Below are 19458 nucleotides of genomic sequence, written 5' to 3'. Positions count from 1 at the left end.
CCATCAGAGACACTGTATTGTACTATAAGGGACCCAGTGCCAGTGCCGTCGGCCATCAGTGGGCCCATCCACCTGTTCAGAGCAACGGCACTTACCCGGGTGCGCCAGGGGTTGACCCCAGCCCTTGGGGGGGGTGGGCAGCCGAGTTAGGGAGGTTTAAAAAATGTCATATGTTGATATGTTGGCTGGACATTCAGCTGCTGCAAAGGGCGGAATTGGGCAAGTCCGAGGAAGAGGAGGACAAAAGTGAGTCAGTTTTCTGGCAACCTATGTGTCATCAGGAGAAGGTGGGACAAAATCCTTTGAAACCCATGCATGGTTCATTTTAATGAAGGTTAGATCATCAACATTTTGGGTCGACAGACGGGTCCTTTTTTCTGTCAGGATTGATCCAGCCGCACTGAAGACTCTTTCAGAAAACACACTAGCAGCAGGGCAAGCGAGCTCCTGTAAGACATATTGTGCCAATTCAGGCCAGGCGTCCAGTTTAGAGGCCCAATAGTCAAAGGGGAATGACCTGTGAGGGAGAACATCGATATGGGAGGAGAAGTAGTTTGTAACCATAGTTGACAACTGCTGCCTCCTGTCACTTTTAATCGATGCTGTATTAGCAGTGGTGTGAGCAGTACTTGAGAAATCATTCCACAACATGGTCATTAAACCCCTGTCTCCAACGCCACTTCTGCTGTGTGCACCACGAAGACCTCTTCCATTGTGCCCACTATGGCCCGTGGGAGAACCAGCACCACTGCTGTGTGCTGGGAAAGCCTCAAACGGTTTACCAGAGTTGATTGTTTGTTAGCCAATATTATCTCTAGGTTCTCCTGTGGCATGATGTTGTGTAATTTGCCTTTGTAGCGTGGATCGAGGATGCTGGCCAGCCAGTAGTCGTCATCCCTCATCATTTTGGCAATGCGGGGGTCCCTTTTTAGGATCCGCAAGGCATAATCGCACATGTGGGCCAATGTTCCAGGTGTCAATGATGCACTGCCAGTGGTGGGTGGAGAAGCACTTTCTGGCAAATCCACATGCCTACAGTCACGCACAAACACTGTACCTGACCTTGGAACGCCAATATTTTCTCTTGCCCCCTGAGAAGCATCCTCCTGCCCAAAACAATCATCCCCCTCATCCTTCCCCTCCTCCTCTTCTTCCTCCACCTCGTCCAGGACAGTTCCCTGACCAGACAATGGCTGACTGTCATCAAGGCTTCCCTCCTCCTCCTCTGCAGACGCCTGATCCTTAATGTGCGTCAAACTTTGCATGAGCAGATGCATAAGTGAGATGCTCATGCTTATGATGGCGTCGTCTGCGCTTACCAGCCGTGTGCATTCCTCAAAACACTGAAGGACTTTACAGAGGTATATTAGCTTTGACCACTGCACACCCGACAATTCCATGTCTTCCCTCAAACTGCCTGCCCGTGTATCCTCCCACAAATGCATTAGAGTCTGCCTCTGTTCGCACAGCCTCTCAACCATGTGCAGGGTGGAGTTCCACCTTGTTGCAACGTCTATGATTAGGCGGTGCTTGGGGAGGTGGAGCAATCGCTGCAGCTTCTGCATACGACTGGAGTGCACGGCCGAGCGACGGATGTGCGAGCACAGTCTTCTCACCTTATGGAGCAGGGATGTTAACTCCGGATAATTATAAAGGAAGCACTGCACCACCAGGTTCAAAGTGTGAGCCAGGCAAGGTATGTGTGTGAGTTTTGCACGGGCTATGGCTGCCACAAAATTACGGCCGTTATCACTGACTACCTTGCCTGCCTCAAGATGTAGACTGCCCAGCCATGACTCTGTTTGTCACTGCAAGTAGTTGGCCAGTACCTCCGCGGTGTGTCTGTTGTTGCCCAAAGACATCATCTTTAACACAGCCTGCTGACGCTTACCACTAGCTGTTCGATAGTGGGACACCTCGTGTGCAACACTGCGGATGGAGTGCTCATGTGACTGCACTCTGTTGACGAGTTTTCGCTGATAGAGGAGGAGGAGGAGCGAAAGCCTACAGCCAACTGTTTCCCATACCGTGGGCTAGGCAGCACTGTTCCACCGCCGCTGTCCCCAGTGGAGCCTGCATCCACCACATTAACCCAGTGCGCAGTGATCGACACGTAACGGCCCTGGCCATGCCTACTGGTCCATGCATCTGTTGTGAAGTGCACCTTTCCACTCACTGACTGTTTTAGTGCATGGATAATGCGGTCTTTCACATGCCGGTGGAGGGCAGGGATGGCTTTTCGAGAAAAGAAGTGCTGACTGTGTAGCTCATAACGTGGGACAGCGTAGGCCATGAGGTCGCGGAAAGCTTTGCTTTCAACCAAACGGTAGGGCATCATCTCTAATGAGATTAGTTTGGCAATGTAGGCGTTCAAACAAAGTGTACGCGGATGAGAGGATGAGTACTTTCTTGTCCTACTCAGAGTGTCTGGTAGGGTGAGCTGGACTGGCGAGCTGCATATGGGGGAAGTAGCGGTGGACCGGATGGAGTGAGAGGGGGTTGGTGAAGGTATTGGTGGTGATGGCCTAGAATTAGTATTGTGTTGCAAAACCATTGTGATTCCCTGAGTGCTTTGGCCTTGCGACGACACCTCCACATTTAGTGCTGGTGGTGTGCTTAACGGTGGCGGTGGTCTTACAGTGGGGGAAGCGATGGAGCGTTGTTGGCTACCTTCAGTCGGAGCAGGTGCACATGTGCTACCTCAGGTTTTGTAGTCCGTCCATGCTTGCAAGTGCATGTTGATTAAATGTCTAAGCATGCAACTGGTATTCAAATTTCTGAGTTGTTTACCTCGGCTAAAGGTCCTTCCGCACTTCTTACAGGTAACCTTTGCCTCATCAGTAGGATTTTGGACAAAGACGTGCCACACTGCACTCTTCCTACTATAGTAAACATTTTCTGTCCTTGCACGCTGTGCTAAGTTGGCTGTCTGGTCAAGCTGTCCTGCAACTCTTTTAGTTTTTGCTCCACGTTTTAGGACAGCTACGGGCCTGCCAGATAACCGCTGCTGCTATGTCAATGGATGCTGCGGATCCTTCTCCTTAACTGAACTATTGCCAGCGCCACCCTCCTCCCCCAATGAATGCCAATCCGGGTCCAGAACTGGGTCATCCATCACCTCCTCTTCAAAGTCATCTGCACCTTCCACTTTACCTTCCTCTGTGTCACCGTGTAAGGTGGTATAGTATGCGGGAAGGGGCACCTGAGTTTCATCAGGGTCAGATTCTGGCTCAATAGACTGCGAGGGCAATGTAGTGCTGTGGGTCAATGTACCAGCAGAATCATCTAGCAGTGGCTGTGCATCAGTGCACTCCATGTCAGATTCATCTTGGACTGGGGAATTCAGGATTTGACTGGATAACCTAGGCATGGTATGTGAAAAGAGCTCCATAGAGTAATCTGAAGTATTGGCTGCAGCATCCTTAACTTTTGGTGGGGGTGAAGGACACAAGGAAAGGTGTTTTTTCTGACAAGAACCCTGCACTGACGACTCCGTGCTTGCAGGTTTCGAACGTTCAGAAGAGGCGGCAATAGAGCTGGTGGCTGTTTCGGCAATATACGCCAAAACCTGTTCCTAATGCTCCGGCTTTAATAGCGGTTTTCCTACTCCAAGAAAAGGTAACCTTACAGGCCTTCTTGGGCCAGAGGATGACGCAGGCTCAACACCTCCTGCCTTAGCTGCTATTGTGCTTTTGCCAGAACCAACCGATGCACCACCACCATCAGTACCAGCTGCGCCCCTCTGCCCACGTCCGCGGCCTCTTCCACCATACTTCCTCATGTTTGGAAAAATGTACCAAAAATACCAGCAGAGAGTTGGTACTGTATGAGGAGCGTCAAGCTGTGTAAGGTGTATTAAAAAAATTAAATCAACGTATATATTATGTTATTCACAAGACGCTCTCACAGTATGTATTGGACCGTAATCCAACAAGCAGATATACAGAACTGTATCAAAAAAGTGTACAGCTGTACACGTTTTTTGTGTGACTAACAATCTCCGTGTCATGCTCGCCATGTCTGTCATGTCCGCCATGTCTGTTTTGCCTCATGACTCCTGGAGCGGTGCGTGCACACGCACTGTCATGCTCGCCATGTCTGTCATGTCCGCCATGTCTGTTTTGCCTCATGACTCCTGGAGCGGTGCGTGCACACGCACTGTCATGCTCGCCATGTCTGTCATGTCCGCCATGTCTGTTTTGCCTCATGACTCCTGGAGCGGTGCGTGCACACGCACTGTCATGCTCGCCATGTCTGTCATGTCCGCCATGTCTGTTTTGCCTCATGACCCCTGGAGCGGTGTGCACGCGTACTGTCATGCTCGCCATGTCTGTCATGTCCGCCATGTCTGTCATGTCCGCCATGTCTGTTTTGCCTCATGACCCCTGGAGCGGTGTGCACGCACATCTCATGTCTGCTATCCTGCATGTTCCCTAGAGCACTGTGCACACTCACCTCATGACTGTTGGGCTGCAAGATGCCTGCGTTCTGCTCTGCCTTCTGTGGTCATCTCTGTGTTCCAAGAACCCCTGATTATGTGACCTTTCCTAGGTTCCAGCACTGTCTGGTTCTGCAATCATCTCTGCATGTCTGGAACCCCAGAGCATGTGATCTTTCCTAGGTTCCAGCACTGTCTGGTTCTGCAATCATCTGTGCATGTCTGGAATCCCTGATCATGTATCTGCTCTCTGTGATCCTGGAGGATCTGAACTGGAAGTTCTCCCCTGGTCCTGACCCGGAAGTGGAGGTGCTAATGCCCTATATCAGACCGCCCCTCCCTATGCTCAGGGCCTGAGCATTGTGTTGCTTCCCTGCATGGCTGCTTGGTCTGCTGGGTCACTCCCTCTATTCTGTGCCCTTGCACTCTGCCCTGTCGTACGTCTCTGCACACGCTCCGTGCTCGTACTCCGTCTCTTGTCCCGTGCCTTGTCTAGTGTTTGTCCTTCGTGCCATGTTTTGTCTCTGCTCTGCTTTGCCTTGTAATCCTTCCTTGCTCTGATTCCGTTCTGTGCTTCAGTCTAGCTTCCGTTCCTTGTTCCGTACCTTGCCTTGCTCTGCATTGTTCCTCCCTATGGTCTCTGTCTTTGCTTGCTCTGCCTCGCTCTCTCCTATGGTACTCTGTAGTGCTCCCTGGCACACGCACCATTCCTCCTCTCTTACTTTTGGTATGTCTAGTCCCAAGGCTCTGCCTTGGCCCGGCTCTAGCAGCGGAGCGTAGGCCGAAGCCCACACTCTTTCCTATTGTGCTCTCTTGCACGTTTCTAGGCTAGTCCCAAGGCTCTGCCTTGGTCCGGCTCTGGGCTTCGGCCTACACTCCGCTGCTACCTCTGTTCGTGCTCTGACCTGATTCCGTGTTTCTGCCTATGCTTCCGTTCCTGGTTCCGTACTCTGCCTAAGCTCTGTCTTGTTTCTTGTCTTCCCTTGCTTTGTTGCTTCATGTGCCCTTTGCATGCACCTGGCCTTCCTAGCCTCCTGTTTGTGCCTCAGCCGTGCCCGCCCTAGCCGTGCCTGCCTGCTTGTGCCTCAGCCGTGCTCGTCGGTCAATGACAGCTGTGTCGCCTGCCATGCCTCAGCCGGGTTCGATGGAGTTTTGCCCGTCTGTAAGTGCCGCAGCCCGATCAGCTAGCCAGTGCCCCAGCCGTGCTCTCTGTGCTTCCTTGCACCTCATGCTGTTGCTGCACTGTGCTCTCCGTGCTCTCTAAAGCACGCGCAGGCCCTCGCCTGCTTCTTGGCATACCTCCCCGTACTTCTGTAAAGTATGCGCAGGCCTTGCCATGTATCCCGTTCGTGCCCTCTTGCATGTAGAGGTCCTAACCCTGTTCCTTGTACCTGTCCCTGGCGTGTCCCTCTACACGCGCAGGCCTCCGTCCTTGTACCTGTCCCTGGCGTGCCCTCTGCAGGCGCAGGCCTCAGTCCTTGTACCTGTCCCTGGCGTGTCCCTCTACACGTGCAGGCCTGCGTCCTTGTACCTGTCCCTGGCGTGTCCCTCTACACGCGCAGGCCTCCGTCCTTGTACTCGTCCCTGCCATGTCCCTCGGCATGTGCAGGCCTCTGTCTTGTCAACCTGATCCTGACGTGTCTCCTTGCACGCACCCTGCCTCGTCTCCTGGTTTGTTTGCCGGATTCCCGAAGCCTGCTGACCGCTGCCAGAGGTCCGGAATCAGATGACTACATCCTGATGCCTGGATCCTGTCGGTCCTTGCCAGTCGTTCGGAGTCCGATGCCACGCACCTGTCTTGGACCCTGGCGTCTCTCCTCGCACGCACCCTGCCTTGGACTCTGGCGTGTCTCCCAGCACGCACCTCGTCTTGGACTCTGGCGTGTCCTAGCACGCATCCTTTCTAGGAACTCTTGTGTGATCCCTAACCCGTACCCTGCCCTGGACTCCGGTATGTTTTGTGCACGTGTTATGATTGGAACATTTGGCGTGCCCTTGCACGCATCTTGCTGTGTTTTGCCCTGCACCCGATTCCCTGTGTTTGCTTCTACCTGATTAAAGTGTGTAACCACGTTTGCTGAAGGAACTCTGTGACTTTGCCTTATGTTTGTTACCCTGTTGCCAGACACTCAATAGTGTCCCCTGAGCCGGCCGTCTGGTCCAGCTGCCGTGGTGGCTCACCCCCTTGGTCTTGCCCCCTGACACTCCCTGTACAGGGGGTGGGTTCTCACTAGGTACGCTCGCCCTAGGTGGGTGGGTGCCACGGCCCAGAGAGTCCACTCAAAAAAGGAAAAACGACTCAGCGTAAGCTGACGCTCGTCACACTCCGTATATATATTTACGGAGTGTCACACACATGCTGACTCTGTATAAATGTGACTGTAATGCGAACGGCAGATATGCAATACTGTTTGAGAATCGTACAACTCTATACAGTGTGTGTATGGAAAATTGTCAAGCTCCGTGTATTTGTATACGGATTGACATACGCTGTCTCTGTCTAGTTTTGACCGTCATCAAACAGCAGATATACCAAACTGTTTAAAAAACGGACAGGACTCTAAGGTGTAGGTCTGGAAAAACGGAAAAACTCCTCGGCTTTTTTTTTTCCAGAGTCACACACAGGTAGCTTCTATTTGTACGTGATAACAGCTGGTACACGGTAGTGTGTGAGGAGCGTACACCGCTATACGGTGTCTGTATGGAAAATTTTCAATCTCCGTCTATTTGTATACGGACTGACACACGCTGTCTGTCTAGTTTTGACCGTAGTCAAACAGCAGATATACCAAACTGTTTGAAAAACGGACAGGACTCTAAGGTGTAGGTCTGGAAAAATGGAAAAACTCCTCGGTTGTTCTTCCAGAGTCACACCCAGATAGCTTCTATTTGTTCGTGATGCCAGCCGGTACACGGTAGTGTGTGAGGAGCGTACAGTACACCGCTATACGGTGTGTGAAAAAATGAACGCTCAGTAACTCACCAGGACAAAATAATAAAAGTTGGAGTGCTTTGAAAAAAGCAGTTTGAACAGCAGTGTGCACACAGCAATGCAGCTAGCAGGTAGCCTTAAAAGGCAGCCTGATCACCACCAGCGCTGCAGCACACAACAAAAATCCTCACCTTTCACTGCACACTAACTGTACAGTGAAAAGCGCTATCAGCAGAAGCAGGTTTTCTTTTCTTCTTCCCTGCCTAACGCTTTCCCTGTTCAGAATCAGCAGCAGCACCTCTCCCTATTGTAACATCGGCAGAAGTAAGATGGCGGTCGGCGGTCACAGCCTGTTATACCCACTGTGACGCCACACAAAGCCAGCCAATCACTTCAATGCCCTTCTCTAAGATGGTGGTGGCCGCTGCGCATGTCATCCCGTTGCCCACAGTGTGCGTCCTCCATCATTGGCTGAGAAAAGGCACTGAAAGCATAATTTGAAACACGACTTTGGCGCGCTGATCGGCGACCTCATGGCCGACCTCACGCTATGGTCGGGTTTCGATCGGCGAAACCCAACTTTGGCAAAAGTTGGCGATTTTTGAATCTGACCAACCTGTTTCACTCAACTCTAAGATGCACCCCAAATTTTGAGGAGAAAAATAGGAAAAAACGTTTTTTAATAAAATGGTGGTGCTTCTTATAATCCAGGTGTCTTATTGCTTACCGCTCTGTCCCCCGGTGCTGCTGCCCGCTCTGTCCCCTGGTGTTGTCGCCCACTCTGTCCCCGGGGTGCTGCCGCCCACTCTGTACCTGGTGCTGCCGTCACCAAGCTGGGTCCCCCAGGTGCTGCTGCTGCCACGCCGGGTCCCTCGGGTGCTGCCGCCGCGCCTTGTTCCCTGGTGCCTGCCGCCGGGCTCTGTCCCGTGCTGCGTGGGGGGCTCTGCCGTTCCATCCATGCCTGTGGGTGGATTGCTTCCGGAAAATGGCCACCGCGCAAGCGCAGATGGAGATCTCGGCATTGAAATCTCGGGAGCATCTCATCAGCGAGATCGCTGTGTGTGACATCTATCAGCGACTGTCCCCCCTGCCGAGTATCGCTGATTGTTCTTGAAAGCTCTGGACTTTTTTTGGGTCGTTGGTCTCCCGCTGGCCAGCACGCATCGCTGCATGTGGCAGGTGGTAGAGCAACGACCAGCAAGCTCCCAGCTCGTATCCAAGGTAAACAGCGGGTTTCTAAGCGCCGTGCGGCGCTTAGAAACCCTCTGTGTACCTTAGTTACCAGAGCGCTGGTGCAGGGAACTGGTAACCAAGGTAAACAGCGGGTTTCTAAGTACCGCACAGCGCTTAGAAACCCGCTGTTTACCTTGGTTACCAGCTCCCTGCATCAGCTCGCTGGTAACTAAGGTACACAGCGACGCGCCCGCTCTTCGGAGCTGGTGCTGATCGCTGGTTAAGCTGCCTGTTTGGCAGCTCACCAGCGATCATGTAGCGACACACCAGCGATCCTGACAAGTTCATATCGCTGTCGGGATCGCTGGTGAGTCGCTATGTGTGATGGGGCCCTAAGAGACCCCTTCAATTACACATCAATTGCCTATATTTAGGATAAGACGTCAAGGTTTTAGTCCAGGAATATCACTTTAACATGCAATGAGCATTTTTCCTTTTTTAGGTTCATTTCCTGTAATGACTTTTAGAGCCACTTGTCAATTCAGATCTGGTTTACTAGAAGGAATGTCCTCGCTATATCTGCTTTTAGAGCACAAGTAACCCAATTCAGGTATTTCATGTCCAACTAACTATACAAAATATTCAAGTTCTGATAGTGTGCACTATTCATATAGGTATAGCTGTCCATAGGCATCAGACAAGCGGTGGCCAAATTGCGGCCTACTCCTATAACTCCAGTATAAACATTTGTTTGGGTCAGCTAAAAAGGGCAATAGTGATAAGAAATGATGTCAGGATAGCACTGGTTGAGATATAAGTTATCCAGTCTACCATTATCCATAGGGATGTGAATGATGTACATCAATATCAATTTCCTATGTATGGTCAGCTTACGACTCATTAAAAAACACCATGACAAGAGCGGAAAAGATTGTCAAGCTCATGGATGAAGACATACAGTTGTTCTCAAGTTTACATACCCTGGCAGAATTTTTGCTTTCTTGGCCTTTTTTTCAGAGAATATGAATGATAACACCAAAACTTTTTCTCCACTCATGATTAGTGGTTGGGTGAAGCCATTTATCGTCAAACTACTGTGTTTTCTCTTTTTAAATCATAATGACAACCCAAATCATCCAAATGACCCTGGTGATTTTGGCCTGATAACATGCACAGAAGTTGACACAAATGGGCTTGACTGGTTACTAAAGCTAACTCCTCATCTGTGATCCGTTTGCTTGTAATCAGTGTGTGTGTATAAAGGCTGAGTGAGTTTCTGGGATCCAGACAGACTCTTGCATCTTTCATCCAGTCATGGACATTTCTGGATTGTGAGTCACGGGGAAAGCAAAAGAATTGTCAACGGATCTATGGGAAAAGGTAGCTGAACTGTATAAAACAGAAAGATATACAAAAAGATAGCCAAAGAATTGATAATGCCAGTCAGCAGCATTCAAACTGTGATTAACAAATGGAAAATCAGGGGCTCTATAAAAAGAAAACCACCGTCGGGTAAACCAACAAAAATTTTGTCCACTACTGCCAGGAAAATTGTTCGGGATGCAAAGAAGAACCCACAAATAACATCAGCTGAAATACTGGACTCTCTGAAAACTAGAGGTGTGAAAATATAAAGATGCACAATAAGGAGGCACTTGAAGAAAAATGGGCTGCATGGTTGAGTTGCCAGAAGAAAGCCATTACTGTGCAAATACAACAAAGTATCTCACCTACAATATGCAAAACAGCACAGAGACAAGCCTCAAAACTTCTGGAACAAGGTAATTTGGAGTGATGAGACCAAAATTGAACTTTTTGGCCACAACTATAAACGTTACATTTGGAGAGAGGTCAACAAGGCCTATGATGAATGGAACACCATTCCTACTGTGTGAGCTACAAAGACACAGGAAACTTGGTCAAAGTTGAAGGAAAGATGAATGCAGCACGTTATCAGCAAATACTGCTGCACCTGGGATGTACTTGGACGTTCCAACATGACAACGATCCAAAACACAAGGCCAATTCGACCTGTCATTGGTTACAGCAGAACAAAATGAAGGTTCTGGAGTGGCCATCTCAGTCTACTGACCTCAATATTATTGAGCCACTCTGGTGAGATCTCAAGCGTGCAGTTCATGTTAGACAGCCCAGGAATTTACAGGAACTGGAGGCTTTTTGCCAAGAAGAGTGGGCAGCTTTACCATCTGAGAAAATAAAGAACCTCATCCACAACTACCACGAAAGACTTCAAGCTGTCATTATTGATAGAGGGGCCAATACACGGTATTATGAAATGGGTTATGTAAACTTTTGATCAGGGTCATTTGGATGTTTTGGGTTGTCAATATGATTTTAAAAGAGAAAACACAGTAGTTTTACAATAAACGGCTTCCCCCAACCACTATATATAAAGATTATTATTATTATTATTATTATTATTATTAACCACTAACCATGAGTGGAGAAAAGGTTTTGGTGTTATCATTCATATTAACTGAAAAAAGAAAGCAAAATTCTGCCGGGGTATGTACATTTTTGAGCACAACTGTATATTCAGGGACAAGCACCTAGAGAACAACCAGTATGCATCAGTGGCGTAGCGTGGGGGGGGCGGGGGGGCGGTCCGCCCCAGGCGGCACATGTGTGGGGGCGGCACGGCAGCACCAGCAATTCCTCTCTGTGGGAGAAGCGCGGAGGCAGTGAGGCACAGTGCAGTGCAGCGGCGGGCAGGGAGCAATCACAGCAGCTCCGCTGCCTGCAAGCGGGAATAGCAGGAGCGGAGCTGCAAGGACCCGTCCTGCTTCCTGCACGCCGCCCGCGCTTCTTGTTTGACACAGAGAAGCACCGCTGAATGACGTCATCATTCAGCGGCCGCTGCTGTGTGAGCGAGGAAGAGCGGGCGATGCTGCGGACAGGTGAGAGGAGAGAGGTGGTGTCTGTGTGTATGTGTGTCTGTGTGTGTATGTATATGTATGTCTGTCTGTGTGTGTATGTTTGTGTGTGTATGTCTGTGTGTGTGTCTGTGTGTGTGTCTGTGTGTGTAGGTTAGCCTGGCCCTGGAGGAGATGGGGACATGAGAAGACCGTGATGGGGAGAGAAGGCCATAATGCCTGGGGTGATGGGAGAAGGCCATGAGGGGGTAATGGGAGAAGGCCATGATGGGGGTGATGCAGAGAAAGCAATGATGGGAGTGATGGAGCAGACAATGATGGGAGTGATGGGGTGATGGAGTAGGCAATGATGGGAGTGATGGGGAGAAGGCAGTGATGGGGTGATGGAGAAGGCAATGATGGGGAGAAGACAATGATGGGAGTGATGGGGAGAGGGCAGTGATGGGGTGAAGGAGAAGGCAATGATGGGAGTGATGGAGTGATGGAGCAGGCAATGATGGGGGTGATGGAGCAGACAATGATGGGAGTGATGGGGTGATGGAGCAGGCAATGATGGGAGTGATGGGGAGAAGACAATGATGGGGTGATGGAGCAGGCAATGATGGGAGTGATGGGGAGAAGGCAGTGATGGGGTGAAGGAGAAGGCAATGATGGGAGTGATGGAGTGATGGAGCAGGCAATGATGGGGGTGATGGGGTGATGGAGCAGGCAGTGATGGGAGTCATGGGGAGAAGGCAGTGATGGGGTGATGGAGAAGGCAATGATGGGAGTGATGGGGAGAAGACAATGATGGAGTGATGGAGCAGGCAATGATGGGAGTGATGGGAGAAGGCAGTGATGGGGTGAAGGAGAAGGCAATGATGGGAGTAATGGAGCAGGCAATGATGGGGGTGATGGAGCAGACAATGATGGGAGTGATGGGGTGATGGAGCAGGCAATGATGGGGGTGATGGAGAAGACAATGATGGGAGTGATGGGGAGAAGACAATGATGGGAGTGATGGGGAGAAGACAATGATGGGGTGATGGAGCAGGCAATGATGGGAGTGATGGGGAGAAGGCAGTGATGGGGAGAAGGCAATGATGGGGGTGATGGAGAGGGCAATGATGGGGTGGTGGAGGAAAAATAAATGATGATGGTGTGGTGGGGGAGAATGCAGTGATGGTGGTGGTGGAAAGGGCAATAAATGGGGGTGGTGGAGGAGAAAGCAAAGATAGTGGTGGGGGAGAAGAAAATGATGGAGGTGGTGAAGAAGGCAATGATGGGGTGGGGGAGAAGACAATAATGGGATGCGAGGGGAGGAGGACAATGAGGGGTGTGGGGGATTGGGATGGGAGGAAGGGGGACTTATAATGACCTTAGGAACAGGGGGAGGTGGAGGAAGACATCGTTTATTATGTCTAACACAGTCCCTTAGTATATAGTGTACTCACTATGTCTAACACAGTCCCTTAGTATATAGTGTACTCACTAATTCTGTATAACACCATCCTTAGTTACATAGTTTCCTCTTTTATTATGTATAACACCATCCCTTATTACGTACCATCCTCTCTAGTTACATATGATGCAGTCCCTTATTATATAATTATATAGCTTCCTCTGCTGTTATGTATAGTGCTGTCTCTTACATAGTGTATTCTTGTTAATTTTGTTATTTACAGTACCCTCTTTTATTACATGGTCCCCTTTCTTTTTAGACTCCCAGTCCATCAGCTCCTCCATTAGAAAGGAAGCTTTCCCATGCTCCATCAGCCATCATTGCATTATACAGCTAACAAGACAGGACAGTATGTAATAAAAAACAGGGCTCTATATAATCCAATATGTAAAAGTCTGTCACATTATTAAAAATTATTATTAAAAAAGCCATTAGGTCTTCATCCAGCATCATCAAGCTAATACATACATATATATAGAGAACTGCAAGAAGATGAAAGTCTAGAAAATCTTTGAGTGTAGTGTGGGCTCTTCGGATGCTTCCGGATTATCAACGACCAAAGGGGCGGCAATTTTTTCGACCGCCCCGGGCGCCACAAACAGTTGCTACGCCACTGGTATGCATGCTTTATTCTTAGAAAAGTATAGTCATGCACAGTATATATACCAGTGCTTCAAACTGACCTGATTCCAAGCTGTCGGCAAACCACACTTGCATCCCAATCTGTCCAGAAGTCACCACATATGGTTCCCCAAGCCCCTTTGAAGTAGAGCTGTACTCCACCACTGTGGGAAGAATGGCCAGCCGCCAGCAGACGAACAGCACCTGTAGGGAGTATGTGTAGTGCTCAGCATTGACAACATATGATCAGCTACTCATTTAATGAAGTGTAAATGGGAAACAGACATCATTTATCAAGTGAAATTTTTTTTATCTACAATTTGACTTAAAAAGGAGCATTTTGTTTACTAGTGAACTATAATTGATTTCCTGCACACATACCCTGGCTGCAGTCACAGTGAGCCCAGCTAATCATTCCCGAAGGCTGGCGATAGAAGCACCATGGTGTATTTACTGCATCTGGATTCCTGCAGTAATTGTGATACCCTAGTCCTCGTCCTGGGTATTGCTTCACATAGTCAGGAAAGTCAGCCCAGTTCAGGCAGTCCAAGCCAAACTCTGTTCTGGAAATTGAGCCATTGTAATAACCCAGAGAATCTACGCCATCAGAGCAGAGGTCGTAACCTGCAAAGGATACAAAAGTGTCAGTCAATTGCCTTGTTATTATTAATAACAGCATTATAGTTATAGTGGTTTCCAGGAAGAAAATATTAATAAATTACCTATAAAGAGTAACTTATTTAGTATAACTTACTAATATAGTTCCACCAGGCCAGGTGCCTCGATCCACCGGTAGCTGCTCATTCCCGGATCATAGCACCTTGGCTTCCGATACCGTGCATGTAGTGTCCAAATGACCAGAGCAGTGTGTGAAAGGGGCCAGGCTGACTTTTTATTATGTAAGCCATTCTTCTTTTCCATCTATATGACTATGACAGAGAAGGAGGCTGGCTTAGTTATTGAAATAAGCAGTCAGCCAAGCCCCTCACGCATTGCTTTGGCCACAAGCCAACACATAAAATACTAAAAGCCAAGCTGCTGTGTTCACCAGAGGATTCAGGGGCCTGACCATATACCCGTATAACTAAACTAGCAAATTTATGGGTAATTGTTTCTGTGAAAACTCCCTTAATCAAGCAATGACAAGAGTAAAACACTAAAATAATAAATGAACCTTTCCATAAAGGATATATAATTTTTTTTTATTATCCCTAGCAACAAAATTCAAAGAGTGAGATCTATCTCTGATTAGGAAAAATGGCCCCACTGTACGTGCTATTGTGACTTCATTTCTCCTAAACAACGATTGTTATCAGTCTGTGCCTTTTCTTTTAGGTTTTTGCTGCATTTGATGTACAGAATAGTAAAGTTACCCAATAAAGAAACGGTAACGTGAATGACCCCATTAACAAAGAAATACAATCATAGGAGGTTTTTCTGCACTGGAATCAGGTTTGGGTCAGGAGACCAGCGGTCAGTCCATCCATAGTGGTCCAGACTCGGACCACGACACTAAGATGCCTGAACCTGCCCTTATGCTGTACCCTGCACAGACTGGTAATAACAGGAAAGGATATAAGATGTAACTTTTATTCTAATTTGGATATTTTTTTAAATAGAAATATTGTATTTATTTTATTATTTTATTTATAAATTAAAATCATATTGTGAAACACTGTTTTTTTAATTAGTTTTTATATTCAGACTATAGATTTGTATTTTCTGCACATGGTTATGTGGGCTGGCCATCTTTCCTAAGCTGCAGCATTGTTGACATCATTCAGTAATAAGTTTTACAGCAGCCACGTTTATATGTAGGAAACAGTAGTGTAGAGAGGTCATATATGGGAGCGTGTTCAAGGCATGCTTTGTGACCTGTGCAGGGAGAGGGAGGAGGTGAGTTGTGACCGTTACCTGTTGTGAATTGTGTGATCTTGCATTGCCTAGTTATGTGTTACCTTTCATGTTAATCCTGTCTATGATGGCAATGTGATGACTAGAAAAAAAAACGATTTGTGCAGAACAGGAATTATGGCCTTGTGGTCATTGTGATAACGGCAATATGTCAGGATTATTTTGAGACATAGGTAATGACACGCAAAAAAGGTCACTTACATTTTATAAAAAAACATGTTTGTAATGCTTTAATCAATAGGGCATATTGTTCCTACACAGTGGCGTTTTCCCCTTTGGAGCTCAATTAGCAGATGGTTGACATTAGAGGGGTTGTCCGGCATTAGGGTACAAGTCTGCAGCCTGTGAGGATTCTCCGGTGCCGGGACCTGGAGCAGGCGGTTATGTGACAACAAGAACATGATTTGTATATTTCCAGACACATTCCAACAAGTCGTGTCCGGCCTAGGTCAATACACTTGCACTGAGTGAGGCCTTGGACGTCTAGTCGGCACATATATGCAAATCACATACTTGCGGTCACACACCCACCATCAACACCGGAGAATCCTGACATCTCACAGTGCACACAATATGAGGAGTCACAAGTCTGCAGTCACAAAGTGTGACTGCAGACTTGTACCCTAAGGCCGGCCAACCTCTTTAAGGTGCGCTCTAATTAACTGCTGTTCTTAACTCTCTATGCACATTTATGCTCCACTCTGTAAGGGTACATGTGTTTTCAATGGGGAGAGGGTTATAAGACACTACGAGGACTCCTCTGCTTTGAGAACAAATGATTGAGCATTCCAAAATCTCACACTCCTGCTCATCTGTCATCAGGGAAGGGATGGGGCATCATTATAAACATTAGACTCTCCGCTGGTCTCTCGTAAATCATTGGGTTCGTTCAAGTAAATGCTCAGGTTTGTACCTCAAACAGCGAATTGATATTTAAGCAAACACATTGAGATATTTTACCAACATTTTCTCACAGAAACACAAAGCACAATGTGATTACAGAAAGAACTGATGGAGAATATAGGTTTCCCACTTCTACTACGCTGTGGACACAAGACACCACATATAGCAGCTGATTCCTTCCTAGAGAGACCTGGCACATTTACTATCCCCAGGGGTACAGCTATATTTGTTACTTGTCAGGCGGATACAGTTGAAGGCTGTATTTTTAACATTGTGTTGATAGATGGAACAAGTGAAAAAAATGTTAACACAAATGAAATAAGTATTAGGGTATATAATTACTAGGAAAATTACCCAGATCCGCACAGGTCTATTTGATTTACCTGTTTGTCGTTTGAGTGTGTGGTTCAAAGCTTTGTTTGCTACTGATATGAAGCCAACATGTCTGAAATATTATGTGTCTCTAGTGGTGCTTCAAAGAGATTTCAATTAATATTTCCTTTTATATTAGTCTTTTTGTAAATATGTCAAGAACAGTAGGTCCTAGAGAGCTAAAACCTGATTTAAGGCCTTCCGAAGCCCCTGATTTATCTGTGTGCCAAATTTGATGAAGATTGATCCAGTCTGTTGGCCATTAGTAAGTAATAGACAACAGAAAATCACTTAATATATATTATACTATTATTTACTAATGGCCAAAATACTGGACCAATCTCCACCAAATGTGGCATAAAAACTTCCTTCTCACCCACCCTCATTCTCGGGTCCTCTACCAGACACCTGGGAGTTTGAGGGTGCTGCGCAGGATGTTAGTTTTTCCCAGTATTGCGCTTTTCTGGACAGAGAGCTCAGATGTTGCTCCTGAGATCTGTTGTGGCCATTTTCCCAACTTAGGGGTCACTGCTCCAAATGCTACTATCACCACTGGAATCATACCTTGTGCCTTGCCATGACTTGCCTTACATGGACAAGGCATATATACTGTATATATATATATATATATATACACACACTATATATATATATATATATATATATATATATAGTGGGGCAAAAAACTATTTAGTCAGTCAGCAATAGCGCAAGTTCCACCACTTAAAAAGATGAGAGGCGTCTGTAATTTACATCATAGGTAGACCTCAACTATGGGAGACAAACTGAGAAAAAAAAATCCAGAAAATCACATTGTCTGTTTTTTTTTTCATTTTATTTGCATATTATGGTGGAAAATAAGTATTTGGTCAGAAACAAAATTTCATCTCAATACTTTGTGATATATCCTTTGTTGGCAATGACAGAGGTCAAACGTTTTCTGTAAGTCTTCACAAGGTTGCCACACACTGTTGTTGGTATGTTTGCCCATTCCTCCATGCAGATCTCCTCTAGAGCAGTGATGTTTTTGGCTTTTCGCTTGGCAACACGGACTTTCAACTCCCTCCAAAGGTTTTCTATAGGGTTGAGATCTGGAGACTGGCTAGGCCACTCCAGGACCTTGAAATGCTTCTTACGAAGCCACTCCTTCGTTGCCCTGGCGGTGTGCTTTGGATCATTGTCATGTTGAAAGACCCAGCCACGTTTCATCTTCAATGCCCTTGCTGATGGAAGGAGGCTTGCACTCAAAATCTCACGATACATGGCCCCATTCATTCTTTCATGTACCCGGATCAGTCGTCCTGGCCCCTTTGCAGAGAAACAACCCCAAAGCATGATGTTTCCACCACCATGCTTTACAGTAGGTATGGTGTTTGATGGATGCAACTCAGTATTCTTTTTCCTCCAAACACGACAAGTTGTGTTTCTACCAAACAGTTCCAGTTTGGTTTCATCAGACCATAGGACATTCTCCCAAAACTCCTCTGGATCATCCAAATGCTCTCTAGCAAACTTCAGACGGGCCCGGACATGTACAGGCTTAAGCAGTGGAACACGTCTGGCACTGCAGGATCTGAGTCCATGGTGGCGTAGTGTGTTACTTATGGTAGGCCTTGTTACATTGGTCCCAGCTCTCTGCAGTTCATTCACTAGGTCCCCCCGCGTGGTTCTGGGATTTTTGCTCACCGTTCTTGTGATCATTCTGACCCCACGGGGTGGGATTTTGCGTGGAGCACCAGATCGAGGGAGATTATCAGTGGTCTTGTATGTCTTCCATTTTCTAATTATTGCTCCCACAGTTGATTTCTTCACTCCAAGCTGGTTGGCTATTGCAGATTCAGTCTTCCCAGCCTGGTGCAGGGCTACAATTTTGTTTCTGGTGTCCTTTGACAGCTCTTTGGTCTTCACCATAGTGGAGTTTGGAGTCAGACTGTTTGAGGGTGTGCACAGGTGTCTTTTTATACTGATAACAAGTTTAAACAGGTGCCATTACTACAGGTAATGAGTGGAGGAAAGAGGAGACTCTTAAAGAAGAAGTTACAGGTCTGTGAGAGCCAGAAATCTTGATTGCTTGTTTCTGACCAAATACTTATTTTCCACCATAATATGCAAATAAAATGAAAAAAAAAACAGACAATGTGATTTTCTGGATTTTTTTTTCTCAGTTTGTCTCCCATAGTTGAGGTCTACCTATGATGTAAATTACAGACGCCTCTCATCTTTTTAAGTGGTGGAACTTGCACTATTGCTGACTGACTAAATACTTTTTTGCCCCACTGTATATATATATATATATTATTGACAAAAGTCCCATGTAAAATGCTAACATGCATATGGATGATACCAAAACAATTTGTTCACCCTAGGCACAAGCCACATCAGCTCCTACATTCATTAGAACACTGGAGAAAAAAAGGGAGCAAAAGGATGATTGCAAAAATAGCAATGATTTTTATTTTTAAATTTAAATATCATACAAAGAGTGCACAAAAATCTGAATGAAGTGCCAATATAAAGCAGATGAAACTCACACCCGACAGACCCCTCGTCTATCCGAGATGGAAAATAATATCATAATATATGTATTCAAAACATCGTGCCTAAAGAGTGGACGCCCAAAATATATGATGCCACCCCATGAAAATCAATAATCATGTGATCCAAATTTCTCCTAAATAGATTCCCTGAGCATAGCTCAAAGTAGGGAACAGGACATGTACTGTCCTAGAGTGCAATATGTCTAAGTATAGACGGGGGCGACCATAGTAAA

The 19458-nt window shown here is 47.1% G+C and overlaps 1 protein-coding gene across 2 annotated transcripts in view; it reads right to left on the bottom strand.

The window, feature by feature from the left end:
- Window positions 1–19458, bottom strand: part of LOC141072858 (neurotrypsin-like) — a 143918-nt gene that overhangs the window by 74378 nt on the left and 50082 nt on the right. For both annotated transcript variants that reach the window (XM_073560049.1, XM_073560050.1), the window contains exons 3-4: window positions 13881–14123; window positions 13562–13703 (exon numbers count right to left, since the gene is read on the bottom strand). In XM_073560049.1, the coding sequence (XP_073416150.1) occupies window positions 13562–13703; window positions 13881–14123 (385 nt within the window). The remainder of the gene's footprint in view (window positions 1–13561; window positions 13704–13880; window positions 14124–19458) is intronic.

Source organism: Dendrobates tinctorius, unplaced genomic scaffold (assembly GCF_039654945.1).
Source record: "Dendrobates tinctorius isolate UK_male_01 unplaced genomic scaffold, ASM3965494v1 ptg000292l, whole genome shotgun sequence".
Taxonomy (NCBI): Eukaryota; Metazoa; Chordata; class Amphibia; order Anura; family Dendrobatidae; genus Dendrobates; species Dendrobates tinctorius.
This window is presented reverse-complemented; position numbering and strand designations above follow the sequence as displayed.